The sequence below is a fragment of the Podarcis gaigeae genome, assembly GCF_964106915.1.
Source record: "Podarcis gaigeae genome assembly, chromosome: 1".
Classification (NCBI taxonomy): domain Eukaryota; kingdom Metazoa; phylum Chordata; class Lepidosauria; order Squamata; family Lacertidae; genus Podarcis; species Podarcis gaigeae.
The window spans coordinates 38,427,463-38,453,531 of NC_139678.1; the positions used below are offsets into that span (position 1 = coordinate 38,427,463).

The following is a 26,069-nucleotide window of genomic DNA, read 5'->3' on the forward strand; positions in this document are numbered from 1 at the left end:
ACGAGAGTATGGGAAAGGCTGGTTGGCTCAGGCCAGGAAATTTTTCTGCTCGCCTTCCAGATACTTCATAAGGATTATTTTCCCACTGTCTTTGTATTCAGCCATGTTTGGTAGCAGCAGAAAGTAAAAGAAAGGGCACCTGGTACAGAAAATGGAATGTGCCCCCCACCCCCCCGATGTTCGGTGTAATTTGAGATGAACAGTATGACGTAGGAGCAGTGTTTATAAAGGACACAGAGTCTTGCTTTGGGGGGCAGTAAGAACTTATTTTCGTAGAAGGACAAAACCCAGCACTAATTTGAAAAAGCTCCAATAAATCCAGGAAATATTTGCTGCCAAAATGCTCTCAGGAAATATTGGATCGGTCTTTCCATTATCCCCTTAGCACATGTAAACAAAAAAGCTTGGCTTTACAACATCATCAAATAAACTAAGTCTCTTTTATTGTTCCACTGCAGTGAGAAAGAAGGAGAGATAAAAACCTGGGGGAGCTTGATGCATGTTTTCTCAGATGGTGTACTTTAGTTTTGTACTTGTTGCACCACATAATACGTGAATTTCTTTTTCATATAATTGTTTGCAAAGTTCTGTTTGATTTAAGAGTTAAGCAGTGAATAGACTCTTTAGTCTTCCTTGCCTGGGCTGATTGAATGTTTTGAGCATTTAAAATTGATATTGCTTGTAGCTGGAAGATGTGGAAATTGATTATAGAAACATATGCACACACCTACCTTTGAAGATCAAAATTATTATTGAGATTAAGGCTTTTAAAAATATTTGAATTGGAATACTATAAAGTGAATTTTACATTCATCTTTTGTTGATCCAAAAGTGCATATGGTCAAATCTGTTAGAAGTTGTTGGGATTTAAAACTTTGGACTCCATTACATATTTGTTTGCTACTAGGTTTTGGAGTGTTGTCCTTTTGGCTCACCCTTCAAGCCCCCTTTTCTTTAGTGTGAGGAAGGGTAGGAGAAAAAGCTACAGGAAATATTTTCACATTGTTTTGACCTCTTCTTCACAATGCTGTTGGGTCTGCCTAAAAGCACAGCATGATTGTGAAGACCAGCAGTAACCTGTAGAGAGTGGTGGGGCTAGATTGAATGGAGTTTACCACATGTACACTGCACACTTGCCTATTCGTCTCCAGGGTCAAGCTATGTTAAATTATTTGTTACAAGTAAATTAAAGTCAAGTAAAAACCCATCTGTCTAAAAATTTCCCTCCACGCCCTCCCTCATGCTTCCTGGAGTTAAACTAAAGCTGCAATCTTACTTAACATTGCTAGGCAGCAAGTGCTCTGAACACTGTGGGGTTTATTTCCAATAAAACATGCATAGGATTTTGCTGTCAGTTGTGATGCACTACAGTCACTCAGACATAACCATACCTTTCCTACAAAACTGATAAAGGCTCTACGTGGTACCTCAGGTTACATACGCTTCAGGTTACAGACTCCGCTAACCCAGAAATAGTGCTTCAGGTTAAGAACTTTGCTTCAGAATGAGAACAGAAATCATGCTCCGGCAGCACAGCAGCAGTGGAAGGCCCCATTAGCTAAAGTGTTGCTTCAGGTTAAGAACAGTTTCAGGTTAAGTACGGACCTCCAGAACGAATTAAGTACTTAGCCTTAGGTACCACTGTAGTTGGTTTTTAGTGCTGCTTAGGCCCATGTATTTCTCATGATTCTCCTCCCCCCCCCCCCCGAAATAAATACAGGGCAGTCACAGATGGCATAGAGGTGGAGAAGGACCTGCTTAACCCTTTTCCTACTAGCCATTTATTTGTTCACTCAAAATCCCCCTGTGGATTCCCAAGTATTGTGGGAAAATATACAAAGTTGTGATCCCCATATGCTTTCCCCTGCACAGGTGGGAAAACCAGAGAAGGGGAATAGCTGAAAGGCTTAAGCATCCCCTCTCCCACTTGTCCTCATCCTTTAACTCATTCATATCTGCATTCCAGTGGTGTGGCTTTTTAAGAAAGCTTTCCTGTACTAGGAGCATAGGAAGCTGCCTTATACAAGTCAGGCCTTTGGTATATCTAGCTCAGTGTTGTCCATGGTGACTGGCGGAGACTCTCCAGAGTTTCAGATGTGGTTCTCTCCCAGCCCTACCTGAAGATGCCAGGGGTTGACTCTGGGACCTTGTGTGCATGCATAGTGGATTTCCCTGATGCCCTAGAGAGCAATGGAGTTTAGCACAGCGCAACTTGTGTAGTTGGCATCAATTTCTTGTTGCTAATGAACTTACAAAATGGAAAGTTTTCTGTGGGATTTAAAAAAAAAAAAACTCTGGAAAATTTTCTGTTTGGGCAAATTTTCTGACCCTATTACTGCTTCACTCTATTATCAAAAAATGAAAATAAAAAAAATCCTGATACACCTGCAGCAGATTCTTGAGAGAGGGAGGAAGAAGAATGACACTGCCTTGGCTGTCTGGGGAGTTCTTTTTCTGCAGAAGTTATTTTCCTTTTTCCCCCTAACATTTTTATGTACATGAATATCATGTAGCCAGAGCTGTTCCTAGCACTTACGTATTTGCATTTGAAATGTGACAGGTGGGATAAATGATATAAGCCGCCTACATCCTTGGCTTATATGTTGATTCTGGAATAAATAAACGTTGTGGTGTAGTGGTATGTGTCTGTTTTTGTAAGGACTCGTTTTTTAATAATAGCTGATTGGATTCAGCTCAGATTTCCCTTTGCTGATTATTTAAGACACAGTTCTTTGCTAAAAACCTCTGGGTCATTCCATGCCAAATCACCTGATTTTAATACTCGGCCGTGCTCTCACGACTCAGATTTACTTCCAGTTTTTTAAAATGTGTAGATACCTATGAGATAACCTCAAATTAATTTTTAAAAGATTTTTTTTGGGTTCAAAATTGGGCCCAGGGTCCAAAAAAGCTGACAAAAAAGTAATATTTTTTTTGTCAAAAATTTACCTCAAAATCAAATTATTTTATAACCACAAAAAACACCCTTCTTATTTTTAGAACATAACAAGTACATGTTTAGCCCATTCTACAACAAAAGTATGATACACATGTTAATTGTGGTTTGTGCACTATGGCTTATGGAACCTACCCGGGGGGGAGGCGGAATGACAAAATTCACTTTGAATGTCGGTGACCCTTTTCTCTGGCACTTAATACCATTTTTATACCTTATTTTGAAAGAGACCACAATTAGCTTTATTTTGATACCAAAATAACTCTAATCGGTTGAAAAATAAGCGAAATAAGAGGTTTTTTCTAAACTGACGCAGAAGTTGCATTAGCCTAAATCACGTGAAAATCGAAATTTTCAAAAAATTCTCCTGGGCCCAATTTTGGACCAAAAAATATTTAAAAATTAATTTGAGGTTATCCCATAGGTATCTACACATATCTCACTTGCTTGAAGCAGATAATATTGCAGATAATATTGCAAATAATAAAAACAAACAAACAGAGGGTCAAGTTGTTCAAATCCACCTTTTGTGACACGACTTATCTGTATATGCATTGTAGTTCTGTTAGAAGAGAAAGAAACACTGATGAGAGAGAGGCTCTAGTGACCTGGTTATCCACTCTTCCTTAAGTGTTTGTACAGGAAAGAAATCAGCTATGCCAGTGGTTTTCAACCAGTGTGCCATGGCACCCTGGGGTATCTTGAATGATGTTCAGGGGTGCTGTGGGTAACACTGGCCTCTGTCCCTCTTTTCTTCCCTCCTTCTTTGGATGCCCCCTTGCATCTCTGCCTCCCAAAACCCTTGCTACAAGCTCCCCAGGCAAATTGTGTCTCTAGGTCTGGCCAGGGGTTGCTTCCCAGGCCCCTGTCCCTACAGTGTGAGGAAGCACCTCTCTTTGGGGCAAGGGAGGCAGCTCAGAGACCAGGGGTGGCAGCTGCCCAGAGGACTCTCAAGGAGAGGGGAGAGGAGAGGAGGCTGAGTGAATCCTCCACAAGGGAGGGTGTTTGATAAAGGGTGAGAGGCTGCCAGCTCTGCAGGCAAGGGGTGACATAACTGGGCCTCTGAGCCTCACAGGGCTGCTGCAGAAAGAATATAGTTGGTCAAGGGAGCCATGGACTGGAAAAGGTTGAAAATCTCTGACCTATGCTCATTCTTGTCTTTGTATGGTTTGGGTACTAACAGAAATTTAGAAACTTGGGAGCATTTCTTTCCATCTTGAGGACAGTATCTCAAGGACAATTTAAAAGACTGTTACAATGATTAATTAGCCGCTTTGAGCATAGTGAGAAGGTAGGATAAAATGATTTTAAAATTTTGTGCTGAGGATGGAAAATATTTCAGTTTTATAAGTATTAACATCATATTCTCTTACAGCCTGCACTCATTTTTTAGGATTGCCAAGAACTTGGTCTTTGAGATGCTTTACCTTGGAACTTTGCATGCGAAGAAGCAAAAAAATAAGCAGTAGGAGCTATTAGCAGTTTAAGCTCCAGAAATCTTAACAATAATCTCATTGATTTCCTAACAGGGGAGAGATGCAAATCCTGCATAATGCAGGAAGTTGCTTTTGCTACTTTTACCATGCAGAAACAGCTTTCCAAGTATTTGTGGGTGTGCAAGCATGCACTGTCTCACACATCATGCCAAACCTTGGATTCTGATAGCTGTGGTGTAAGTACCCCCACCGTAGTTTGAGCTTATAGACATACAGCAGACAAATCTGGTTTAGAGACACTTTTGTCTGCTTTTCTTTTCCGTCCCTTTAGAATGAAGCTTGCAACAGCCTCTTGAGGCAGAACAGTAGCTCTAACTCTGATTTGTCATTTGCTGTAAATACAGCCATAACCTCAGGTCACATGTGGCACAAATTGTGTTTTGCAGAGCAGCTTCAAACAGTGCCTCACAAAACAGTGCAAGTTCGGATATAATGCTGAACTATAACTTTGCTTTATGTCTCTGAACAAGAGTCAGGGGAAGTAAGGTAGGAAGAGGTGGCAAGAGACTTGAGGAAGCGTTTTGGTGGGAGAAATTGGTATGGTGGGTGATGGGAGAAATAGAAAATGAGTCAGCAGGAAGGACAAATGCCCCCAAGTTCTATTTCTTGTGAATGTACCATAGAACTATAGACTTTGTGGAATTGTTTACTGCCTTCACTTTTTAAGTAATTGAGCTACAAAGTGGAAAGGTAATAAAAGCTCACTTTGATCCAGTGGGTGTTAATGTCGATTCTTGCCTCAGGGATACTTTAATTTCATCTTTTCGTCTTCACGGCAGCTATTTCGTACAGGGTTCCACACAAAAAACCGGCAGAACTAGAAACTAGTTGGAAGCCTTCCCATGTTTGGCATGGCTTTTAATGCATGTGAAGGTTCGTGAGAAAGATCCATCGTCCTAAAAGGTTTACCTATTTTTAGATAGTCACAAACTGGGGCTTATTGGAAAAAGGAATTATTCTCAACTGAGATTCATGAATCTTTTTCTTATAAATGCTGTGTATGAGAAAGTGACTGAGACAGAAGCTGGACAAAAAAATTAAACCATTACTGAACCGTGTTAATTTATTACTGCAGCTTTTCTGAGTGTTTTGAGCAACAGCTTCGAAGGAGAAAATTATGTTGCTTGGTACAATTTATACTTGTGTTACAGATCAATTGCTAATGGCAACATTAAAAAGTTATTGCCATCTTAGCTTAATGTTAATCAGCTTTTGTGCATCATCATGAATGGTTTTTTTATACCCGTTGCCATTGCTAAGTGTTACTTTTCGCTGTTTTCAGAAGATGAAAAGGTATTTGAATGGACTACTCAGCTCTTTTTATTTTTAAAAAATGTTGCAAGCTTTCAGCATCAAGTAGTGCATAACTGCCACTTTGTAGTTTTACTTTGTAGAAATGCTGTGATCAACTATATTGATGTTGTCGTATTTTGTTTTTAGCTTTTGGTTAAATTTTGTTTTAATGTATATGTAGGCTCTGCCCTGGGACCTTTGAGTGAAGGACAGATCGTAAACATTCTTAATAACCAAATGTGGGGGGGGGGGGAGGAAAAAAGAGTGGTATTCAGCAATAGTCCTATTCAAAGTAGACCCATTGAGGTTATTGGACACGACTGACTTGGGTTCATTAATTTCAGTGGGTCTGCTCTGAGTAGGATTTAGCTGAATGCAACTCATATTCTGTTACTTAACTAAATTGATGGTTTCATGCTTGAAGTATGTTAGGTAACAGGCACATGTGAATCCATGCTGATTCTGTCATTGTAGCCTATTAGTCTCCCTCATTTGCCATCATTCAAATGACAGCATTACATACTTCCTGCTGAGCCGTTCGCCTGCATTGTCATGTGACTTGTGAAATAGCTGGATACATGCTGTTTTCATGAGGTCACCTCGCTTTCCTCATCACAGCAAACGTGTTTGTGCCATGATTGATGTAACACCATGACTAAGACTGCAGTAAACATGACACTAGCTCTGATGGCTGACACTTTATCCCAGTGACCCACATCTGTGCACAGCACAACATTCTCTGTTCATAGCATAGAGAATTGGCATTGGTGCTTTCCACTCACCTAGACAGAACCATCTATTAGCAGGGTTGTAGAGGAAAGGCACTTCCATCCCTTTGTTTAAAAATGCTGACTTTTCTCCCATCTCCATAGCAAAAGGAATGGAAGGACTGTTTATTACCTTTACTTTGGAACAAAGGGGCTACTGTAACCCTGTAGGGAGTTCTCTCCTGTCCAGTGGGTTACCCTCGGCGGAAACTCGTTTGACAGTCAAGAGAAGCACTCATAACTCCATGCTATAATTTTGTCTCCTCTGAATTTGGCTTCCTGCCACTCCTGGAAAATCGGGCATTAGCTTTCTACAGTCTCTGTGTTGTGCTCAGGAGACTGGTGGGAAGCAAAGTAACATTCCAGAGTTCTGAAACTTCAGAAGAAGTGTGCGTAGCAATGCCACAAAATTACTCCTCTCTTGCAGACTCAGTAATGGAAACTCCTTCATTCCTGTAATATTTATTTCCAATGGGTAAAATAGCCAGATATGATCAACAATTCTCTGTCCACAACACCTTTCAGTATTTGAATGTTCGTAATATATTATTTTAAGTCATCCTTTCAGCGGGTTTAGAGATGTATTTCCAAAGTCTCATGACTTGCCTCCTAAAATGTCCATTTAGTTTCCCCTGAATCATTCTTTCTAATACAGTGGTACCTTGGTTCTCAAACGCCTTGGTTCTCAAACACTGAAAATCCAGAAGTAAGTGTTGCGGTTTTCAAACGTTTTTCAGAAGCCAAACATCCAATGCAGTTGTCACCTATTGTTTCTGGAGCACTTGCCCCAATCAGAAGCTGCGCTTTGGTTTTCGAACATTTCTGAAGTCAAACTGACTTCTGGAAGGGATTAAGTTTGGCACTTTTGTTTTTGCTATTTACTTTGCGTTTTTGTTTTTGAGGCTTTTTCGGTAAATTTGTTTTTGTGGCTGTGTGTAACCCAGTTCAGCTACTGATTGATTGATTGATTGACTGGTTGATTGTGTGACTGCAGAAATGGATAAAATGACTATCATCAGTGCAGGTAAGAAAAAAAGTTAATTTTATTTTTTATCATTTACAATACTGTTTTATTTATTTTGTAGTACAGTACATTGATTATTGCTTTCATTTTATGGATCAATGGTCTTGTTAGATAGTAAAAAATCATATTAAATTGCTGTTTTATAGGTTTTTAAAAGTCTGGAATGGATTAATCCGTTTTGCATTACTTTCTATGGGAAAGTGCACTTTGGTTTTGGAACGGACTTCCGGAACGGATTAAGTTTGAGAACCAAGGTACCAGTGTACTGGCCTTACTGGTCCCATGACTACTGGTTTGCCCGCAAGTAGAGCCACCTACAGACAAGGTGGTGGTTTCTATATTCTCAAGAGGGCCCCTAGATACACAGTAGTAGAAATACAGAATTTTATTCAATCAGCATTTTAAAAATTGAACTGATGTGATTTGCACACCCTGTCTCCTTTTCTTTATCCAGTTACTGTTCCATAAGAGAACCTGTCCTATTATCTCTTGACCACTAAGTTTACTCTGCAGTAGTTGCTGAGGGTCTTTGTAACTGGTCAAAAAACGTTTTAAAAGTCTTAAGTATACGCAATGGCAGCTGGATCACATCTTATGCTTACTGTCACACTCAAAGAATTCTTAAAATGTTAGGTAGGCAAGACTTACCCTTGTGGAAGCTATGCTGGTTCTGCTTCAGGAATAATTGTTCTATATGTGGTATATAGGGTGGGGTATAAATAATAAAATGTGGTATATAGGGCCAGATGGGCAGGGTATAAATAATAAAATTATTATTATTAATTCTGTCTTTTATAATTATTTCTGCCAGTTTTCCAGACTTGATCATTATAGAAATAAAAATACACATTTCTCTCTAATAGAATAGAAAAATGCATTAACATACTTTGGCCAAAGAATTGAATGATTAGGGCAGAGGGATCCTGTTCCTTCTTAAACAATCCTTAAGGAATGCAATTTGAAATGTGGTATTACATACTGAATACAAGGCATCACCTACTGGAAACTGAGGAGTCCATGTTACCGAAACAGATGACTCATAGCAGTGCTGGCTATTAGATCCATACCATCTTATCCTGTAACCACCACTATCCCATATACTATTTGTTTTTTGTAACTTTCGTACGCTGGCAGGGATGTATTTAGAAATGCCTCTTTCCCAACCTTGGTTGGTTGGTGGTTTGGATTTGCAAGGAAGTACTCTTTTAAAAAAGGGAAACAATGCCTCAGCTTCACAATGATGCATTGAGAAACTCAGACAAGTAGGGTTGCCACTTTATTGTGGTATTTTCTTGTGTAAAATGAGGAAGGAAGTCAGGTCGGATAGAAGAAACAAGCAGCTTCAGGTGCCCTGGGGGGGCACACAAAATGAGGTTTTGTGTGTGTGTGTATGTGTGTGTGTATATATATCTATATATGCTTTCGTAGATTTTCACGGGTACAGGAATGCAGGTTTTGGTGTCTTCGGGTGTCTTCCCGTGTAAAAGTTGGGGTGTCTAGGCGACGTTTCGACGAGGTCTCACTCGTCATCTTCAGGCTGGTGCTTTCGGCTTCTTGTTACTGGAACAGAGCGGGATCTCAATGTTTGAGTTCCTATAAATACTGTAGAGGGGGTGTGGTGTCTAGCCTCCAATGTTCTGGGCAGAGAGGAAGTTCCCAGGCTAGTGTGCCTTTTCTTCTTTTGTTCATTAATGAACAAAAGAAGAAAAGGCACACTAGCCTGGGAACTTCCTCTCTGCCCAGAACATTGGAGGCTAGACACCACACCCCCTCTACAGTATTTATAGGAACTCAAACATTGAGATCCCGCTCTGTTCCAGTAACAAGAAGCCGAAAGCACCAGCCTGAAGATGACGAGTGAGACCTCGTCGAAACGTCGCCTAGACACCCCAACTTTTACACGGGAAGACACCCGAGGACACCAAAACCTGCATATCTATATATCTATATATCTATATCTATATCTATATCTATATATAGATATATCTATATCTATATCTATATCTATATCTATCTATCTATCTATCTATCTATCATCTATATCTGTGCTATAGTTGGGAATGGACAGACATATTCCAATGGCTAGAAAAGCCAACTAAAATGGATAGTTTGGAGCACCTATTTGAGACCTGTCTGCAGTTGAATGCCTAAGAATTTTGTTTTTCTTGTGCGATTTTAACATGTCCTTTTTCTGTGTTGAATTTTCATAGGATGCCTTTTGTGTACCAAGGTTTTAACTGCATTAAAAAGGGGGGGGGGACTTCTTTTAAAAAAAACCCTAAGAAATTGCATTCCCTCAATAGTCTTGTTTACTGGCTTCTATTCTGTATTTGTTGCTTGATTGTTTGTATCGACCCTTTTCAGAAGTGGTAGCAACAACAACAAACCCCTAACATTTGCTACTTGCAAGGTATGAATAAAAAATTATGAGCTATAAGGAAATAGCACTTCATTCAGAGCCATAATATAGAGATTACTGGAGCTTGAAAGCTGGATTCCTTTTGTTGACCATTCTCTGCTGTGATTGTGGAAGAGAGACAGGCATTGCTGTTTGAAGTGGGGAAGAATACGCCAAATTATCCACTGTCAATTCTCCACTCCCTATCCCACATTTGATGCTATGAATTGCACTCCATTTGGTTTGAGTGTTAAAGGGCAGGTGTTACATCCTACAGCCAAGGACCAAGTTCGTGAGTAGCTTCTGATACTTAAACTAAAATTGGCATGGTGTGTGGCATGGAAGTGATTTTATGGGCTGTAATATAGTCCAGTCTCCTGTAAAAGTAGGATTTCTTTTTGGTTTTTTAAAGTGTGTCATATTGTGCTAAAGCTGATTTTATTGTAGTGGTGTGTATTGTGTTTTTTTTTATCTGTTCTTGTTACTCTGTGTTTACAAAAGAAATAAGGAAGCAGAGATTTAGTACATTTAATATACAGCAAATCTGCATCTTAACATGCATTTGACTTGAAATGGGATCGCTCAGTTGGTTAGAACGTGGTGCTGATAACATAAGGTTGCAGCTTCAATTCCCATTAAGGGACAGCTGCATATTCCTGTATTGCAGGGGATTGGACTAGAAGATCCTCAGGATTCCTTCCAACTCTGTGATTCTGTGATTTCAACCATACGCGGTTGAAGGCGGTCTGGGGAGGGAAAGGATCAGAGGTCTTGGGCAAGGCCTGCTTTGCATACCCCTTGAGCAGGGCACCTTTGGCCAGCAGCACCGTGGCTCTGGGAGTGGTGGGGATTTCCTATGGGATCTCTTGAAAGCTAAAGGCACCCTGCTCTCAGGGTGCACCAAAGTGGCTTTGCCTGGGGAAAACAGCCAAGACCCAGCACAAAACGAGTGCTCTTGTGAGAGCATTCACACAACTCTCAGAGCCACTCTCAGAGCCACTGCACTGCTGCCCAAAGGTGCAGGTGTGCTGTGTGGGACTTTTCTCCTCACTTAGTGCCTTATAGAAGGCAAGCAGGCTGGCTAACTACATGGGCATCTCCAAGGGTTATTTGGGCTATATGCAGTTTTCGTGTATACGTGTAACCTTGGGAATCTAACCCTCACACAAGATGTAGTTCCCCTGTATTGCACATGTTCACTCACAACATTGAGAACTAGGGCTTCTACCCCCAAAAAAAGTTTTACTCAAGAGTAGATGCATTGAAAGGAATGGACCTAAGTTAGTCTTGTCCATTAATTTCAGTGAGTTTCTTCAGAGTAAAATTTAGTTAGATGCAACCCCATGTTTGCAAACTGTTGATGTGGCTGCTTATGAAACTCTTCGCAAGCTTATAGTGGTTAACCTCGCACAATGGACAACATAACGTTTCTTGCATTTCATGTTTCAGTTTGAGAGCTTTAAGTGGTTTTTTCCAGACTTTAACTGCATTTCTTAAATAATGCTGCAAGGATGATAACAGTCTTCCACACTGTATTTTTTCTTGCAAGACAGGGCATTATGTATCTAATCAAATATTGCTTTCAACTTCCTGCAATTCTTTATTATATATATTGATAATGCCAAATGCATTATAGTGCCATCCTATTCATATTTAGCCAGAAACAAGTCCCATTGGGTTCAATATAATTTACTCCCAGTTAAGTGTGTATATGAGACTGAAACATTAGACTTTTTTTCTGAGTAACTTTCTCATGTATTTGACTGGCAATTAGCATGTGATCTCATAATATAAAATGTGCTGAAAGGATAACTGAAATCATAGTTCTGCAGTATGCCAGCCATATTAATGTTTTTTTGTCTATCTGTAATATGTAAATTCCACGACTAGTTTTTTAAAAAAGATTTCAGCCATTGATTCCCTTAGACTCCTAAATTCTAACAACATTATTAAAGTTCTTAGGACACATTCAGGACAGCCTGTTCAAGACAATATTCTTGTAAGATCATTTTTGTTCTTACTCAGTGAATGTTTAAATCTCTGAATGCCATAATATTGGCGCTCCATGACTCCTCTATTTCAGAAAAAGAAAATTGAGTAATTAGATTGGGTATCCCAGGTTGGAATTCATCAAAGTATACCATTCCTTTATAGCTGTAACACATTGAAATGCTGGAGAATAATGTTCAAAACCTTCACATTCTGGTGACATCAAAGTTTATCTATTATAGATAGACCAGATCAATAAATTATTACAATCCTTTCTGATCTAGTATTTTCAGATCTCCTACATGGAAGGCATTTTTTTTTAACCTATGAGCTTAAAACGTGCCTTGATTATTCAAGCAGGGTGGGGAAAGTGTATCTGATAGTTTGCTTCCCAAGATGTTGCCTAGAAACATTCACTACTTAACCCACTTGAAAACAAACTGTTCCTTGAGCCTGAAGGCCAAAGGAAATGTGTTGCAAAACAGTTAAATGTTTTCATTGTTTGCAACAGTGAAATCTTGCCTATATGACTTTTTTTTTAAAAAAAATACTTTTTAGCGTTTTAGACTTTTGCTTGTAAATATTAAGCAAACAGTATGGGACATTTAATTTGGGCTAATCTTATATATACAGCCTCTTGACTTTTTAAAATAGTTGGAGAGTCCACCACCTCTTGTGGGAGTCTGCTTCACTGCTGAACGACTCTTACTGTGAGAAAGTTCTTCTTGATGTTTAGGTGTAATCTCATTTCTTGTAACTTGAAGACATTGGTTTGAGTCTTGCCCTCCAGAGCAAGAGAAAACAAGCTTGTTTCCTCTTCCACGTGATAACCCTTGAGATATTTGAAGATGGCTATCATATCTCCTCTCAGTCTTCTCATATCCAGGCTAAACATAACCAACTCCCTCAACCATTCCTCATAAGGCTTGGTTTCCAGACCCGTGATCATCGTGGTTGCTCTCCTTTCCACACGTTCCATCTTGTCAATGTCCTTCTGAAATTGTGGCACCCAAACTGGTGTGGTTTGATCAAATCAGAATACAGTAGCATTCTTACTCAGTGCTATTTTTCTAGGTGCCACAACTCACCATGAATGCCTCCCTTGTTCTCTTAAAATGGCAATGACATCCCCCTGAGAGGTGCCAGAACTGAATTCTGGCGAGTTCTAGATAAAAAAAAAAAAAAAGCCCCGCTCTTACTTCCCATGATCTGGACACTATACTTCTGTTGATGCAGCCTAGGATAGTTAATGCTCATCTGTAAGATGAGATTTTCATTTTCATCCTGCTTACTTCTCTCTCCTCCTCCTCTGCAATCTTTATCTGGACACAATGAAACCCTTTCAGAGAAAACAAACAAACATACATACTATATAATTGGGAGTGAATTTGTCTAACTGCCAAGACTTTGAAGGTAATCCATTAAATTGTTTGGAAAGGGGTGTTGATACAGGAACAAAGGAACAACACCTGATGCCAAATAAACCTTCACAGCCTGAGGCAGGTCTGAAGTCAACCAAGCAGCAACTGAATAGAAGCAAAGGAGTTACTGAAGACCCAAAAACAATAACATTATTAAAAAGGAAAATTAGTTTTCTCTCTTGCATATATATAATTTGATACTTGGACAACAATTACCATGTTTTTCGCTCCATAAGGCGCACCAGACCATAAGGCGCACCTAGTTTTTAGAGGGGGGAATCAAGAAAAAAAATATTGTCCGCTTCTCCCAGAGCTTCTGGAGCTGCCGGGGGAAGCCCAGGTTCCCCCACCCAGCCCCAAAGAGCAAAGAAGCCAAGACAGCGAGCGGGATGGATCCCGCTTGCTGTCTGGGCTTCCACACGCAACCTCTCCAGCCAGGAGAGGCTGCGCGCGGCTAAAGAAGCCATAGCTGCGTGCAGCCTCTCCCAGCCGGAGGGGCTGCACATGGCTATGGCAATACCCCCATCATGGGGCTATGGCAATACCCCACCATCCACAGGAGCTGTGCACCCTTTAAGGAGCACGCAGCTCCTGTGGGCTTTTCTACGAGGAGAGAGAAGGGACTGGCTGGCCGTGTCAGTCCCTTCCCCCTCCTGGGGAAAAGCCCGCAAGAGCCGCATGGAGCTCTTGGGGGCTTTTCCTGCCTACCTCCCTCCCCCCTTCATTCACTCCATAAGAGGCACACACATTTCCCCTTACTTTTTAGGAAGGAAAGGGTGCATCTTATGGAGCAAAAAATACGGTATTTTAAGGGTGCATATTAGTCAATGGAACACAACTCAAGGAAAGGGTGCGTCTTATGGAGCGAAAAATACGGTATTTTAAGGGTGCATATTAGTCAATGGAACACAACTCAAGTCACTTTCAAAGCACTGCTTCAGATAATAAAAACATACAAATGAGGTTTACTGCAGAAAAGTAAAATGCCCATCAGCCCCAGCCAGCATGGCCAGTGGTCATGGATGATGGGAACTGTAGTCCAGCAACATCCGGAGGGACCATATTGGGGAAGACTGGTCTAGAGTGTGATCTTGTACATGTCATATAGGAAGACTATGTGATATACTGTTGTGTCAGAAAAGATTCTCAGAATCCTAGGCGGCAGCATAAACGCTTATTTACAGCATAAATAGGCGTTTGAAGCTACATGTGCATAACTCATGTGATGCAGATGTTGGTGGATCCATGGGATTTCCATGTGAGAAAGCCACCAACTCTCTAACCAGGAAATCGAAGCAGATTTTGTTTCATAAACCACTTGGAGGTTTTACTGCAATCAAGTGGAATATGTAAATGTCGTTAACTATAATTCAAAGAAATTAGAGATGGAAAGTAGGTGCAGAAGCACAAGTTTTTGAAGCAGTAACATGCAATTCTGAAGGCTTAGACTGAAGGAGTGCTGTTTTCCGTACCTATATTTTTACGGCTGCATTTGTCTGTGGCCTAGTTTAGATATTCCTACTGAGGGCAGATTTCTGCTGAGGGTGGTCATAGAATAGAACTCATTTCGGTTAGAGATCTGAGAATTTGAGTGAGGAAAGGGAAATGCTTGCATAGTGCTCAGAGTGCCGGTTTGGATATTTAAGATGCTTGAAACCTCATAGCCAGAAAATTGATAACATGTGTAAGATTTTTGAAAACAAATTTCCTGTACTAATTTTGCAGTAGTTTCATTTTGATTTAGAGTTTTGTATTCCTATAAAACAAATTTTAAAAAACAATAATTTCCAAGTAAAGCTTTTGACTCTGGTTTCAAATGTAAAATTTTAACGACATTAAGTGTATGCTGTAACTTGCACACATGCATCCCAAGTCAAGTATTTTGCTACAAAAGTATTTGAACCTTTTGAGTACAGTAGTTGAAACCTTTGAGTCATTTACAGGGTGTAATCCTGTGCATGTATATCCAGAAGCAAGATTTAGTTCAATGGGACTCACTCCCAGGTAGTTGTATATCAGTTTGCTGTCTTTTACAGCATGTAAAATTAACATGGTGTTCGTTTGTTTTTAGTTTTGCTAAATATATCAGACATGCTAAATCAGATGCTTGAGATCATGTCTTAAACTTAAATGGCTATACAATACTTCAAAGAGCTTAGGATAGTTGGATGTTTACGTACTAAAGTTGTCTTGTATTCAGAGCATTTGGCATCACATGAAGAAAGGCACGTCTGCCTGGAAATATACCAAAAGATGACAAATCATTCAAAGATCAGTATAGCTGAAAGCAGTACAATACTGATCTTTTAGAAGGCTGCAGCTTTCCATCTTGCACAGAATAACGTTTGTCAGTGAACAATAACCAGTGTCCATGCAGATGTAGCTTGCTACTGTAAATGGGAAGGGCTATGTCTGTTGATGTTACCAGTGTATGATGTAATCACATAATACTGCAGGACAAGAGGAGTTACAGCAAAGCCCTTGTAGGCAAGCAGTGGAGTTGGGGGGGGATTTGCAGTGGGAAGTAACCAGGAAGCAATGATTTATATACATATATTGCTTCCAATCAACACTGTTGTATGTTGATGTAACTAATTTGTGATTTAGGAAAGAATAGTTTGTTGGTTGCTGCAAAAACAAAGAGTCGAGGCAATTTAAAAAACCCACACACGAACAAATTAGTTAATATTTTTACTGACTCTTTACTCTGACTGCAAACAGGAGTATTTAAATGGAAAGATCTGAGTTAAGTTGGTTTACATAAAAGTGAAGTGTCAATAACTGATCCTTATGCTTGGAGTGAGATCCATAGTACATGCATTTGCAACATTGCTGGTGAGCCTGAATAACAGAATCACTCAAATGTTTTAGGAAGACCTGAGACATAGATGAATGAACCTGGAGCCTTATATACATAAATAAGCCTGGAGCTTATTTGGAGTTTATATGTTATGCCCCCTCCCCCCCGCAAACACCTGCTTCCTGCAAGTTGCTGTTTTTTTCTGCTCTGAGAGGGTATGGTGGTTTGGTGGAAAAAAAATAAAATTTAGTCCATGGAAAGAGTTTTTGTTGTCTCATCCTCTCAGCATGACAGATATTGGATTCTGAGAGGGCATAAACTTGATGGCAGTTGCCATGATGATAGTAGCAAGGATCTGGTTATACTGTTCAGGTTTAATCCTTGACCGTATAACTGCTTTTTTATTTTTTATCTTGCATATGTTTGTGCATGTACTTTCTACTGAAGAGTATTGGAAATCAGTATACTATATAAGTGAAGGGTAATGGGAATCAGTATGCTGTATAAGTGAAATTAAAATGTACCATATGAATTTTATTCTAGGAACGCAATCCGTCTCCTCCATCTCTGATCTACAATGAGTGCCAAATCCACTATCAGCAAAGAGATTTTCGCTCCGCATGATGAAAGAATGTTGGGAGCAGTCCAAGTAAAAAGGAGAACGAAGAAAAAGATTCCTTTTTTGGCAACGGGGGGTCAGGGCGAATATTTAACTTACATCTGTTTGTCAGGTAAGAAAAATGATTTTGACATCTAGCTGTCCTTTCAGTTTCTCTTTGTAGTTTGATTAACTGATTAGATGTTGTGATTGCTAAAAATAATGTGGTACCATGAATTTTAATCAAACAAGTAGATCAACAGTATGCTTTGTCATTTGATATTCATAGGTTTGACTACATAAGGCAAAGGTATGGATGTCTACGGCAATTATATGCTGTAAGTGGCAATGTTGAACTGTCCTTGTAATTTCAGTGATCTTTCTAGTGTTTGACAGGAAATTATAGAAAGATGAATTCACTTTGCCATTCATGTGCTTGGAGGGAATTTATGTGGGTTTCTGGTGTTGGCATTCAGGGATTTATTTATTTGGCACATGTTTTATGCAGATTTAATTTGCTTCCAAATACCCACTGAGCTTCCCTGGGCCTAGGGATTCACTTGCTGTATGAGATCCATTCTGCCACCATTAGTGGTCCATTGGTTGTCTCTGGAAAGCTCACAAGCGGGGTGTGATGGAGGCGATCCGTAACTTTGTCCTGCTATGCTGTTCTCCCATGAAATTTGTCTAATTATTTTCAAAGCCATATCTGATTTTCCAAATTTTAGAGAAATAAACTCCACTGGTAGATTTTGATTTATGTGAAGCAGTACTTTGTTCCAGTTGTAACTCTATTTTACAACATGTACCAAAAGGTTTCTACATGTACCAAGAGTGACTGGCCTCATTCATTCCACATTGTCCAAGAGGGTAACAAGGCAGCCTGTTTGCTGACGTAATCTAGACATCTCACAATGTCATTAGCGTTTTTACTAAGTTAGCAGTGCATTCTGCCGTTCATCCTTCTGTCAAATCAGGTTTCCTATTATGAGAATCATTCCATCGTTTTATTTGCATACTGCCTTTCCAAAGTTAAAACCATGTTCAAGGCAGCTTACAACATGTAAAAAATTACATATTGACAGACATAACAAAAGTAGCAAAATAATAAAACATCAAGAAGTACATATTGAACAATTTCTACATAAATTATAAGTTCTAAAATAAATAAAAATAGCAACAACACCCACCCCCCAACAACAACAACACACCCCTAATAATACCTCAGCCCAATAGTCTGTTCAAGAGCTTCAACTTTTGTAGTTGGAGTCAGTCAGGGCCAAGTAGAAAAGGGGTTTCAGAGCAGGGAACTGGTATTCCTGGACTCACAGCAAGATGGTCCCCGCTAATCCACCCTACTCATCCCTGGAGGTAGATCATTGGCATGAGATCATCTGAAAAACAGCTCCTTGTCCTCTCTTCTGCTATTGGGTCACCTTGCTCTGTCTTTTGAGGACCTTTTACTCCAGACTTGAAGTTCTCTGGAGAGGAGCTCTCACAGAGGTCTTCTAAATTCACATCTTTGAATAGCTATGTCCTGCTTCCTTTATTATCCAAATAGAAATCTAAGGGTAATTAAAATGGCTGTATGTTTAAAAATGAGGTAGATTTGTTAACTATCCACAAATTAGCTTTAATTTGCAACTTTAAATTTTAAGCTTTGCTCAAAACTTGGCTTACCTACCGTTTCAGACATTTTCTTTGCAAAGGTAGGGTCACAGCACGTATGCTGCCTCGTAGTTGGCCAATACTAATAATTCAAATTTAGCTATGTTATAAGTGGGTAACACAGATGCAATAATAACTTTTTTAAAAGAAGATAGAAAAAGAAGGCTGTTTTTCCAGGTCAAAGCCAATTTTAACAGTTCTTAGAGATAACTATATATTGAGCTATGAAGGAGCTTTGGAAGTTTGTTCGGTTGATTATTGCACTCCTTTAGCTTGTGGGATCCACTTTTCTCTCATCCTTATTCTGCTGTTGAAAAGCATACTGCAGAGAACAGGCAACGCTTGTTAGACTGCAAAGAACTCAAGAATATAGTCCTGTAATTGTAGGCTAGCAGTATTGAGAATTTAGAGGGTAAAGCTGAGCTGACATTTAGATCCAAATGTCATGTTGTGTATTTACAGTCCACAAGTGCAAACGACAGGAATTATTGACGAGTGCACACCTCAACCTGCTGTGTCAGACTGGGTCTTAACTTGCTAGTTGATCCGCTGGTTTAAATCCATTGCTCTTATTTAATAAATTTTATATTTCACCTTTCAAAAGCTCAGGGCTTCTGGAAAACCTTCCTTACAATCTGTTGTCTTCTGGTTCGAACAATTAAAGGCAAAATGATTCCCCTCTTACCTTCACTGCCAGTGGAATTGACTACATGTAAAAGATACTGGGAGTGGATGAGTTCCCCTATGAAAATGCAGAGTAGAATGCTCCCCTTGTCCTTCCTTCTAGAAGAGAGGGGTCCCAGCCAGCTATTTGGATAGTGCGCACCCCGGAAATGATCTCTTTCAGCTTCTGCCTTCTGGAAGAAGGTACAGGGTTATAAAGACTAGGACTAGCTGCCTGAGAAACAGTTTCTATCCAAATGCTATTTTGGTTTTAAATGCAGCGTAAGGTAGTCTTCCTGCCAACCTAGCAGTTCGAAAGCACGTCAAAGTGCAAGTAGATAAATAGGTACCGCTCCGGCGGGAAGGTAAACGGCATTACCGTGTGCTGCCCTGGTTCGCCAGAAGCAGCTTAGTCATGCTGGCCACATAACCCAGAAGCTGTACGCCGGCTCCCTCAGCCAATAAAGCGAGATGAGTGCCGCAACCCCAGAGTCGGTCACGACTGGACCTAATGGTGAGGGGTCCCTTTACCTTTACCTTTAATGTAGTCTCTGTGTGAGTATATGGTATTTAATTATGGGATATTAGAGTTTTTAGGGGCTAACCAGGCTGGGATAATTGGGATAGCAGGCTTGTTGGTTTTTGAATGTCTGATGTAGATTTTTCAATTTTGTTGTTCAGTATGGGACAATGACAATAAAGATTATCGTATTGTATTGTATCGTATCATATTTGAAAGAATGGAAGGCTGGGGCTCCTACCTGTGAATTCATGTAGCTTGTAAATTCTATGCTTCTGTTTCAAATGCCAGAACCTCCTTTTGGAGAAAGCAAAGAGGTTCATCAGTAAAGAGGTGTTGGCTTGTGGGATGTGATGCAGATTGCACCAACACTTGTTGATATGTCAAAATGCAACTCCACCCTTGCACCTGATTTTATTGGATTTTGTTGTTGTTGTTAATATAGTATTTTTGTACTTATCTTTGGTTTTTTTAGATGGAAGTCTCCTGACCTTACAAACCAATTTTGGGAGGTACTGGTGTGGGGAGTGGGGGGGGGGTTGAAAAGCCCTACTGCACTATCAGAAGCCCTTTGTGCTGGGATTTGAATCTTGCCCAGAGATCCATATCAGGGTTCACCATGATCTCTATGTGATAAAAATTAAAGATGCAGGAAATCTGATCATGGATCTCCGTCTCTCTCTTATCATTTGACCCTGAATAACCTGGAATGTCAGAGAGAACTAACAGTTTCTTCTTAGCCATTTATTGTTATTATTTCTTAGTTGTTCTGAGATTCTTATAGATCTATTTCCAGAGTTCTCCTCAACTTTTCAGCTTGGGGACTTACAGGGAGGAGTTGAGCACAGTGTGGGCAGTCTTTTAATTTCTTTAAATCTGCCTTCCTACCCTGAGAGGGGGGCATTACTCATAAATATCATCAGAGAACTTTTAAAAAAGTTAAGTCACTGTGGGATAACTTACAGGTAAGAAACCCAGTGGGCTGTGTTCTAGCCTGTTAATTGATTCCAGTCTTGTCATGGGTAGCGTAGCAATAGCTGTGAGTAGTCTTTCGTCCAGCACTTGCAGATTCAGGAACAGCTGGAAGAGACTGACTGCTGCTTGGAGGCATGTCAGTCAAACTTGATATCGGGTGCCAAAATAGCTTCTGTCATCACTGTCTCCATTCTAGCAGCTGATTAGCAGCAGGGTATTTGCTCACTGCTCTGGTATGCCTATTTTTAATTTTCTCAGAAAACAGTTTTGGAAATTAAAAGAATCCTTAATTTTTTCCTTCTTACTGTGAAATGTAGTCTCCTACTCCCCAATTGCCATGGGTTTCTAAATAATAGAAAGTGGTTCACACATACACACACTTTATTTATTTCCAGTTTTTCTCAGTGGATGCACTCAAACCGAGAAGGCAGCTGTGTTGACACTAGCAAACTTTCAGAATTTCTGATGACTTTTAGACTTCATTTATTGCCATAATATAAAGCTTTATGTGGAATGGATAACCATAATAGTAATTTCCTTGTGGTTTGGCTGATGACCTGTGTGGCACTTGATGGTGTGATTTTCTTTCAAAGCATTAAAATACGATATTTTGTTCTAATTAAAGAAAAGGTGTTGCATACTCTTAGCCTATTACTGCTTTTGTTTCAGGAGGACCTCACCCATGAGTTCACAATTTGTGGTAAATGTTTGATCATGATGAAAGCCATTTTAGATGTGCAACTAGATTATACATTGTGTATTGCCAATTAGCCCTTAAGTGAAATCATAAAAGGCAGCATCGGTAAAGATAAAATTGCATTGTATATAAGCTCTTGTGTCCATTTGAAATGAGGAGGTGGTGGTTTTGTAGCTAATGAACCCTCTAATGTGTATATCAGCTAAAGTTAACTTCAGCTATTTTTAAATTATTGCTTCTAAAAGCATGACGTCATCATAGTGGACTGCATGGGGAAAAGTCATTTATTTTACATGAATGTGATTTGCACAAGTAAAATGGTTGAAATGGAGGGCTCTGATCCAGATAAGCCCATATGTGAGCTTAAGTGCTTTTTTGTACATATGCGTATATGTATCCATTTTCCTTTCCATTACAGCAACTCTCACTGTCATCCACTGTGGAGGGTTTCTTCTGGGTCAGCATGCCAGTCAGTTGACCAGTCAACTATTGTTGATTGACCATCTGCTTGAACACTTTCAAATATTCCATGATCCCAAGATTATTACTTGTAGCTGGCAACTTACTTTCGCAACTACTTTTAAAATTTCGATTTGTACTATTAATTGCCTTCTTTCTTTCTTTCTTTCTTTCTCTTTCTTTCTTTCTTTCTTTCTTTCTTTCTCTTTCTTTCTTTCTTTCTTTCTTTCTTTTTAGAAAAATCATTTAAAATGCATACAAAAAACTGCAGGCCAGCTGGTGATGCAGTGTAAGAGCCAGCAGAAACCGTTCAGTAAATGGTTCACACTAACCTATCATCATTAAAAGTAATTATAATTTCCATCAAGAAATTAATTTAATTATAGTGGAATCACGTCTTATGCAAGGGTTAGGTTCTGGAGTCAGCAAGTCAGGCTAAAAAATTGCTTATAATCAAAATTACAATCAAAATCTTTTGACGCACTTTCCCTCCCCTGTCAGGCTGTGAGGCACTGCTTGTTTCTGAGCTGGAGCTGTATGTATTGGTAGTCCAGTCAGAGGGGCTTTCCTGCCCACTCCTCCATGTGTGAGCCTGGAGGGCAGGGATGAAAAGCAGAGGAGGAGGCAGAGAGGGAGAGAAAGAGAAAAGAGAGGCAGGAGAAAAAGGCTGGAACAGTTCCTTAAACTGGTGGATGGGATCCTAAGAGAGGGAAGGAGGAACAAAAAACAACAGGGTTCCTTGCTGCTTTTTCCAGGGGTGGCAGCTGCACATGACCTGCTGTGGAGCACTTTTTTTTTTCTTTTTGCCAAGCATGCATGGTTGAATTTGTATGAATTAAATGCAAGTATGATGCAGCTCCACTGTATTTCAGCTCTTTTGTGGTTAGCATATGTACAGTTGGTGATTTAAGTGTGTGTGTGTATACACACACAAAGAGAGACTGCTCTTTTTGGTAAAAAGTGGGGTGCCAGCACTCACTGAAGAGCCAGTGTGGCGTAGTGGTTAAGAGCAGTGGACTCGTAATCTGGTGAACCGGGTTCGCTTCCCTGCTCTTCCACATGCAGCTGCTGGGTCACCTTGGGCTAGTCACACTTCTCTCTGAAGTCTCTCAGCCTCACTCACCTCACAGAGTGTTTGTTGTGAGGGAGGAAGGGAAAGGAGATTGTTAGCCGCTTTGAGACTCCTTAGGGTAGTGATAAAGGGAATATCAAATCCAAACTCCTTCTCCTCCTCCTCCTCCTCTTCTTCTTCTTCTTCATCATCATCAATCATCATTATCATATTTGGAAAAAAAGTGCTGTGGGTGCCAGCACAAAATGGCTGCCATGAACAGCAATGCCTTGATGATACTCTATACTAGTGAATACCGTGTGTGTGTGTAATTGTTCTAATATAGGTAATGGTCTCTGAAATAGCTTTTTTGGTAGGCCACAGTTGGCAGGGGGGAGACACACACACTCCAAGGTCCTGTTATGTGAGAACAGAACTCCACATGGTGCCCTTTATCATTTGGCTAAAATTCCTTATATGTAGGATGCGGCTGACTGCTTTCTCTGTAGTTTGCCTGACTAATACTTTATGGGTGGTGTTGTAATATCTGAGAGGACCTAAAGTGTGAAAATAACTGTCTCCTGGTGATTTTTGAGGATAGTGTAATGTACATGACAACTTTTCAAAGCCAAGCAGCTGTCGACCAGATGGCTTCACTGTCCTTGAAAATGAAGAAAAGCTACAAAACCCAAGTCTTACAGAATTCATTTCCAGTAAGATTAGATCTATAGGGTAATAGTTGTGTATTAACGTGGTCAATTATAGATAGATAGATAGATAGATAGATAGATGATAGATGATAGATAGATAGATAGATAGATAGATAGATAGATAGATAGATAGATAGATAGATGATAGATAGATAGAACTTACAAACTGTGTAATGGCCTTGTTCAGATGTAAACAAGCCTTAGGCTCCTGTGTCCTCCTCTCAGCATGCCCTCTTCTTTCTTCCCCACTTTGTAATAATTTCAGAATATGACAAATACTTGTACAGTACAAGTTTCATACAGAATTGCCTGCCTAACTTCCATTCATTTCTGTAGCTAATCCTTCAGAGGGCTATAGAATTGAACCCATTTATTGTAAAGACGCAATATTGTGGAAGAACATAATAATTCTCCATATTACACAAGAACTTTGTAAGTTGTAAGAATGCTTTGAATAAAGCAGATGGTATATTCTGATTCATACAAAATTCGTCTTCTGTTAAGATACTACCCCTATTCCACAAATAAGATTTACACTGCAGTCCTGTGCACACTTACTTGGGAATGGGACTTACTTCTGAGTAGACATGCACTGCACAGCATGCTATGCTAATTAAGTGATTAGTCTTTCCAGTGTTTTCATTGTCAGCTCTGTGTGTTAACACCTCAGGGGTTTCCCAGGAGATTGAGAATAGGTATTTCAGTACCTGCCATGTACTTCTAAAACCCCCCAGATAATCTTATTCACAAAAAGTATGTGAAAGACTGACAGTAAATAGTGACAAGGGATTGGTAGCAAAAGTATTGCACAATCTTACTGAATGTGCCCTTCAGATTTATCATCTTGTATCCTTTAAACAAAAAGATTTAATAAAATTATTATTTGAGACCAAACCAAAACATAGCAGCATGGCATGCATTGGCAAAACCATAGAGATATAGACAATAGAGGTTAGGGGTGGGTATTCAAGCTCAACAGAGCAGATTTCAATTTATTTTTATTTTTGAGTATGTTAAGTATGGAATGGAGTTACTGTTACATTGACTACTGTGATGGTAGAACTAAAAAGGCTCTGAACCTCAATCATTGAGAAACATTAGCTACTACATTAACCAAAAAAGTTCTAAATCTTGCAGAAATGCATATTTTCAGTTAACATTATACCATTATGAAATATACAAATTTCAGGCTGATCTTGAGTTGTTCATACAGCTCTTGTGTACCAAAGCACAAGCCACTTGAGAAGAAGGGAAAAGGCCTGCATCTTGCTAAAGAGTACTAACTGCCTATGTCAGGTGTGGATTATCCTCTCCCCCCGCCCCCAGCCTCAGAGGCAAGAAGAACAAAGAGTTTGTATTTTATGGCTTTTTATTCAGTCATCTGGTTGCAAGACAAAAGATCCTTGTCTCCACTCATAGGAGACTTGGCTACTCTGAGTCCCTCCTCTTCCGTCTCCCACAGCATCCTGGAAACCTATGGGAAGTCACAGGAGTCACATCCCTCTGTATTCTCTGTTCTTGAAAGGGATGTGCCTTTGGACTAGGAGGTTCTCCCATACTCTCCAGGGAGGTCTCTGCTGTCTGCTCTCTAACTTCCCCCTCCTCCTCCACCACCACCACTAGCTTGTAACTCGGGATTTCCTCATTCAGCTGTACATCATTCCTGTCTCCCTCTCTGCTGAAACTGCTGGAGACTGGGGTGGGGTGGGGAGGCGAAACTTCCCATTCCTCCTCCTCTTCTGAGAGCAGCCGATCAGACCAAGGGCTCATTTCCCATTCCTCCTGTTCAGTCCAGTCCCCAACAGCCCATGAAGCCATGCTTTCTGACATTTGCTATGCAAAGCAGTCATGCACATCTTCACCACTACATAGTTCCATCCTCATATCAGTATATCACAATGTTTAGCCGGTGATATATTGCAATGTTGAAAACCCCACATCACCCATCCCTACTCAACACATCATGACCATCTGCTAAGGCTTAAATACAAACATTTTGAACTATTTTTGGATCTCTCGAATTTCTTGAAGACCATTTGCTAATAAAGACCATCCTTCTGCATCATACACCTATGTTTGCAGACTCCCTTTATGGTTGCCTCTGTCTCTTTCCATGATCAGGGAACAGGTTTTTGAGCCATTTTCTGAGAGAAGGCTAAGCTTCAGTTCCCATAATCTGACATCTTGATTTGACACCACCTCACCCCTGCCTGTAATATACTTTTTAAATGCCTAATTTCCTTTGTGCTCTGTCTAAAACAGTTGCATTTTTCTTTTAACCAAACCATGTAATTATTGCTCAGAATGAGAAATGTCTAGCAGATAATGAACAGAAGTTCTCTATTATTACCTGCTCCTAATGAGTTGGTTGAAATATATTATTTTATTTTTAGAAAGAAAGGTCTAGGTATATAGGACATAGTCTTATGTAATGACACAGCGATAGGCATGACAGTTTGAAATATTATTATTAACTCTCCTTGTCCTGCTGTCACCATTCTCCTTTTAAGCATGCTCATAGTTTTGTTCCTTCATGAAAAATAGTTGAACTTGAGAAACACAGGGAAGAAAAATCTCTTATTCG

At 39.9% G+C, this 26,069-nt stretch overlaps 1 protein-coding gene across 2 annotated transcripts in view; it reads left to right on the plus strand.

Moving 5' to 3' along the window:
* The window catches only part of STXBP6 (syntaxin binding protein 6), a 105,165-nt gene that overhangs the window by 6,820 nt on the left and 72,276 nt on the right, over positions 1-26,069 (plus strand). For both annotated transcript variants that reach the window (XM_083743629.1, XM_083743630.1), the window contains exon 2: positions 16,688-16,875. In XM_083743629.1, coding sequence (XP_083599755.1) covers positions 16,722-16,875 — 154 coding nt within the window. In that variant the 5' untranslated portion in view covers positions 16,688-16,721. The remainder of the gene's footprint in view (positions 1-16,687; positions 16,876-26,069) is intronic.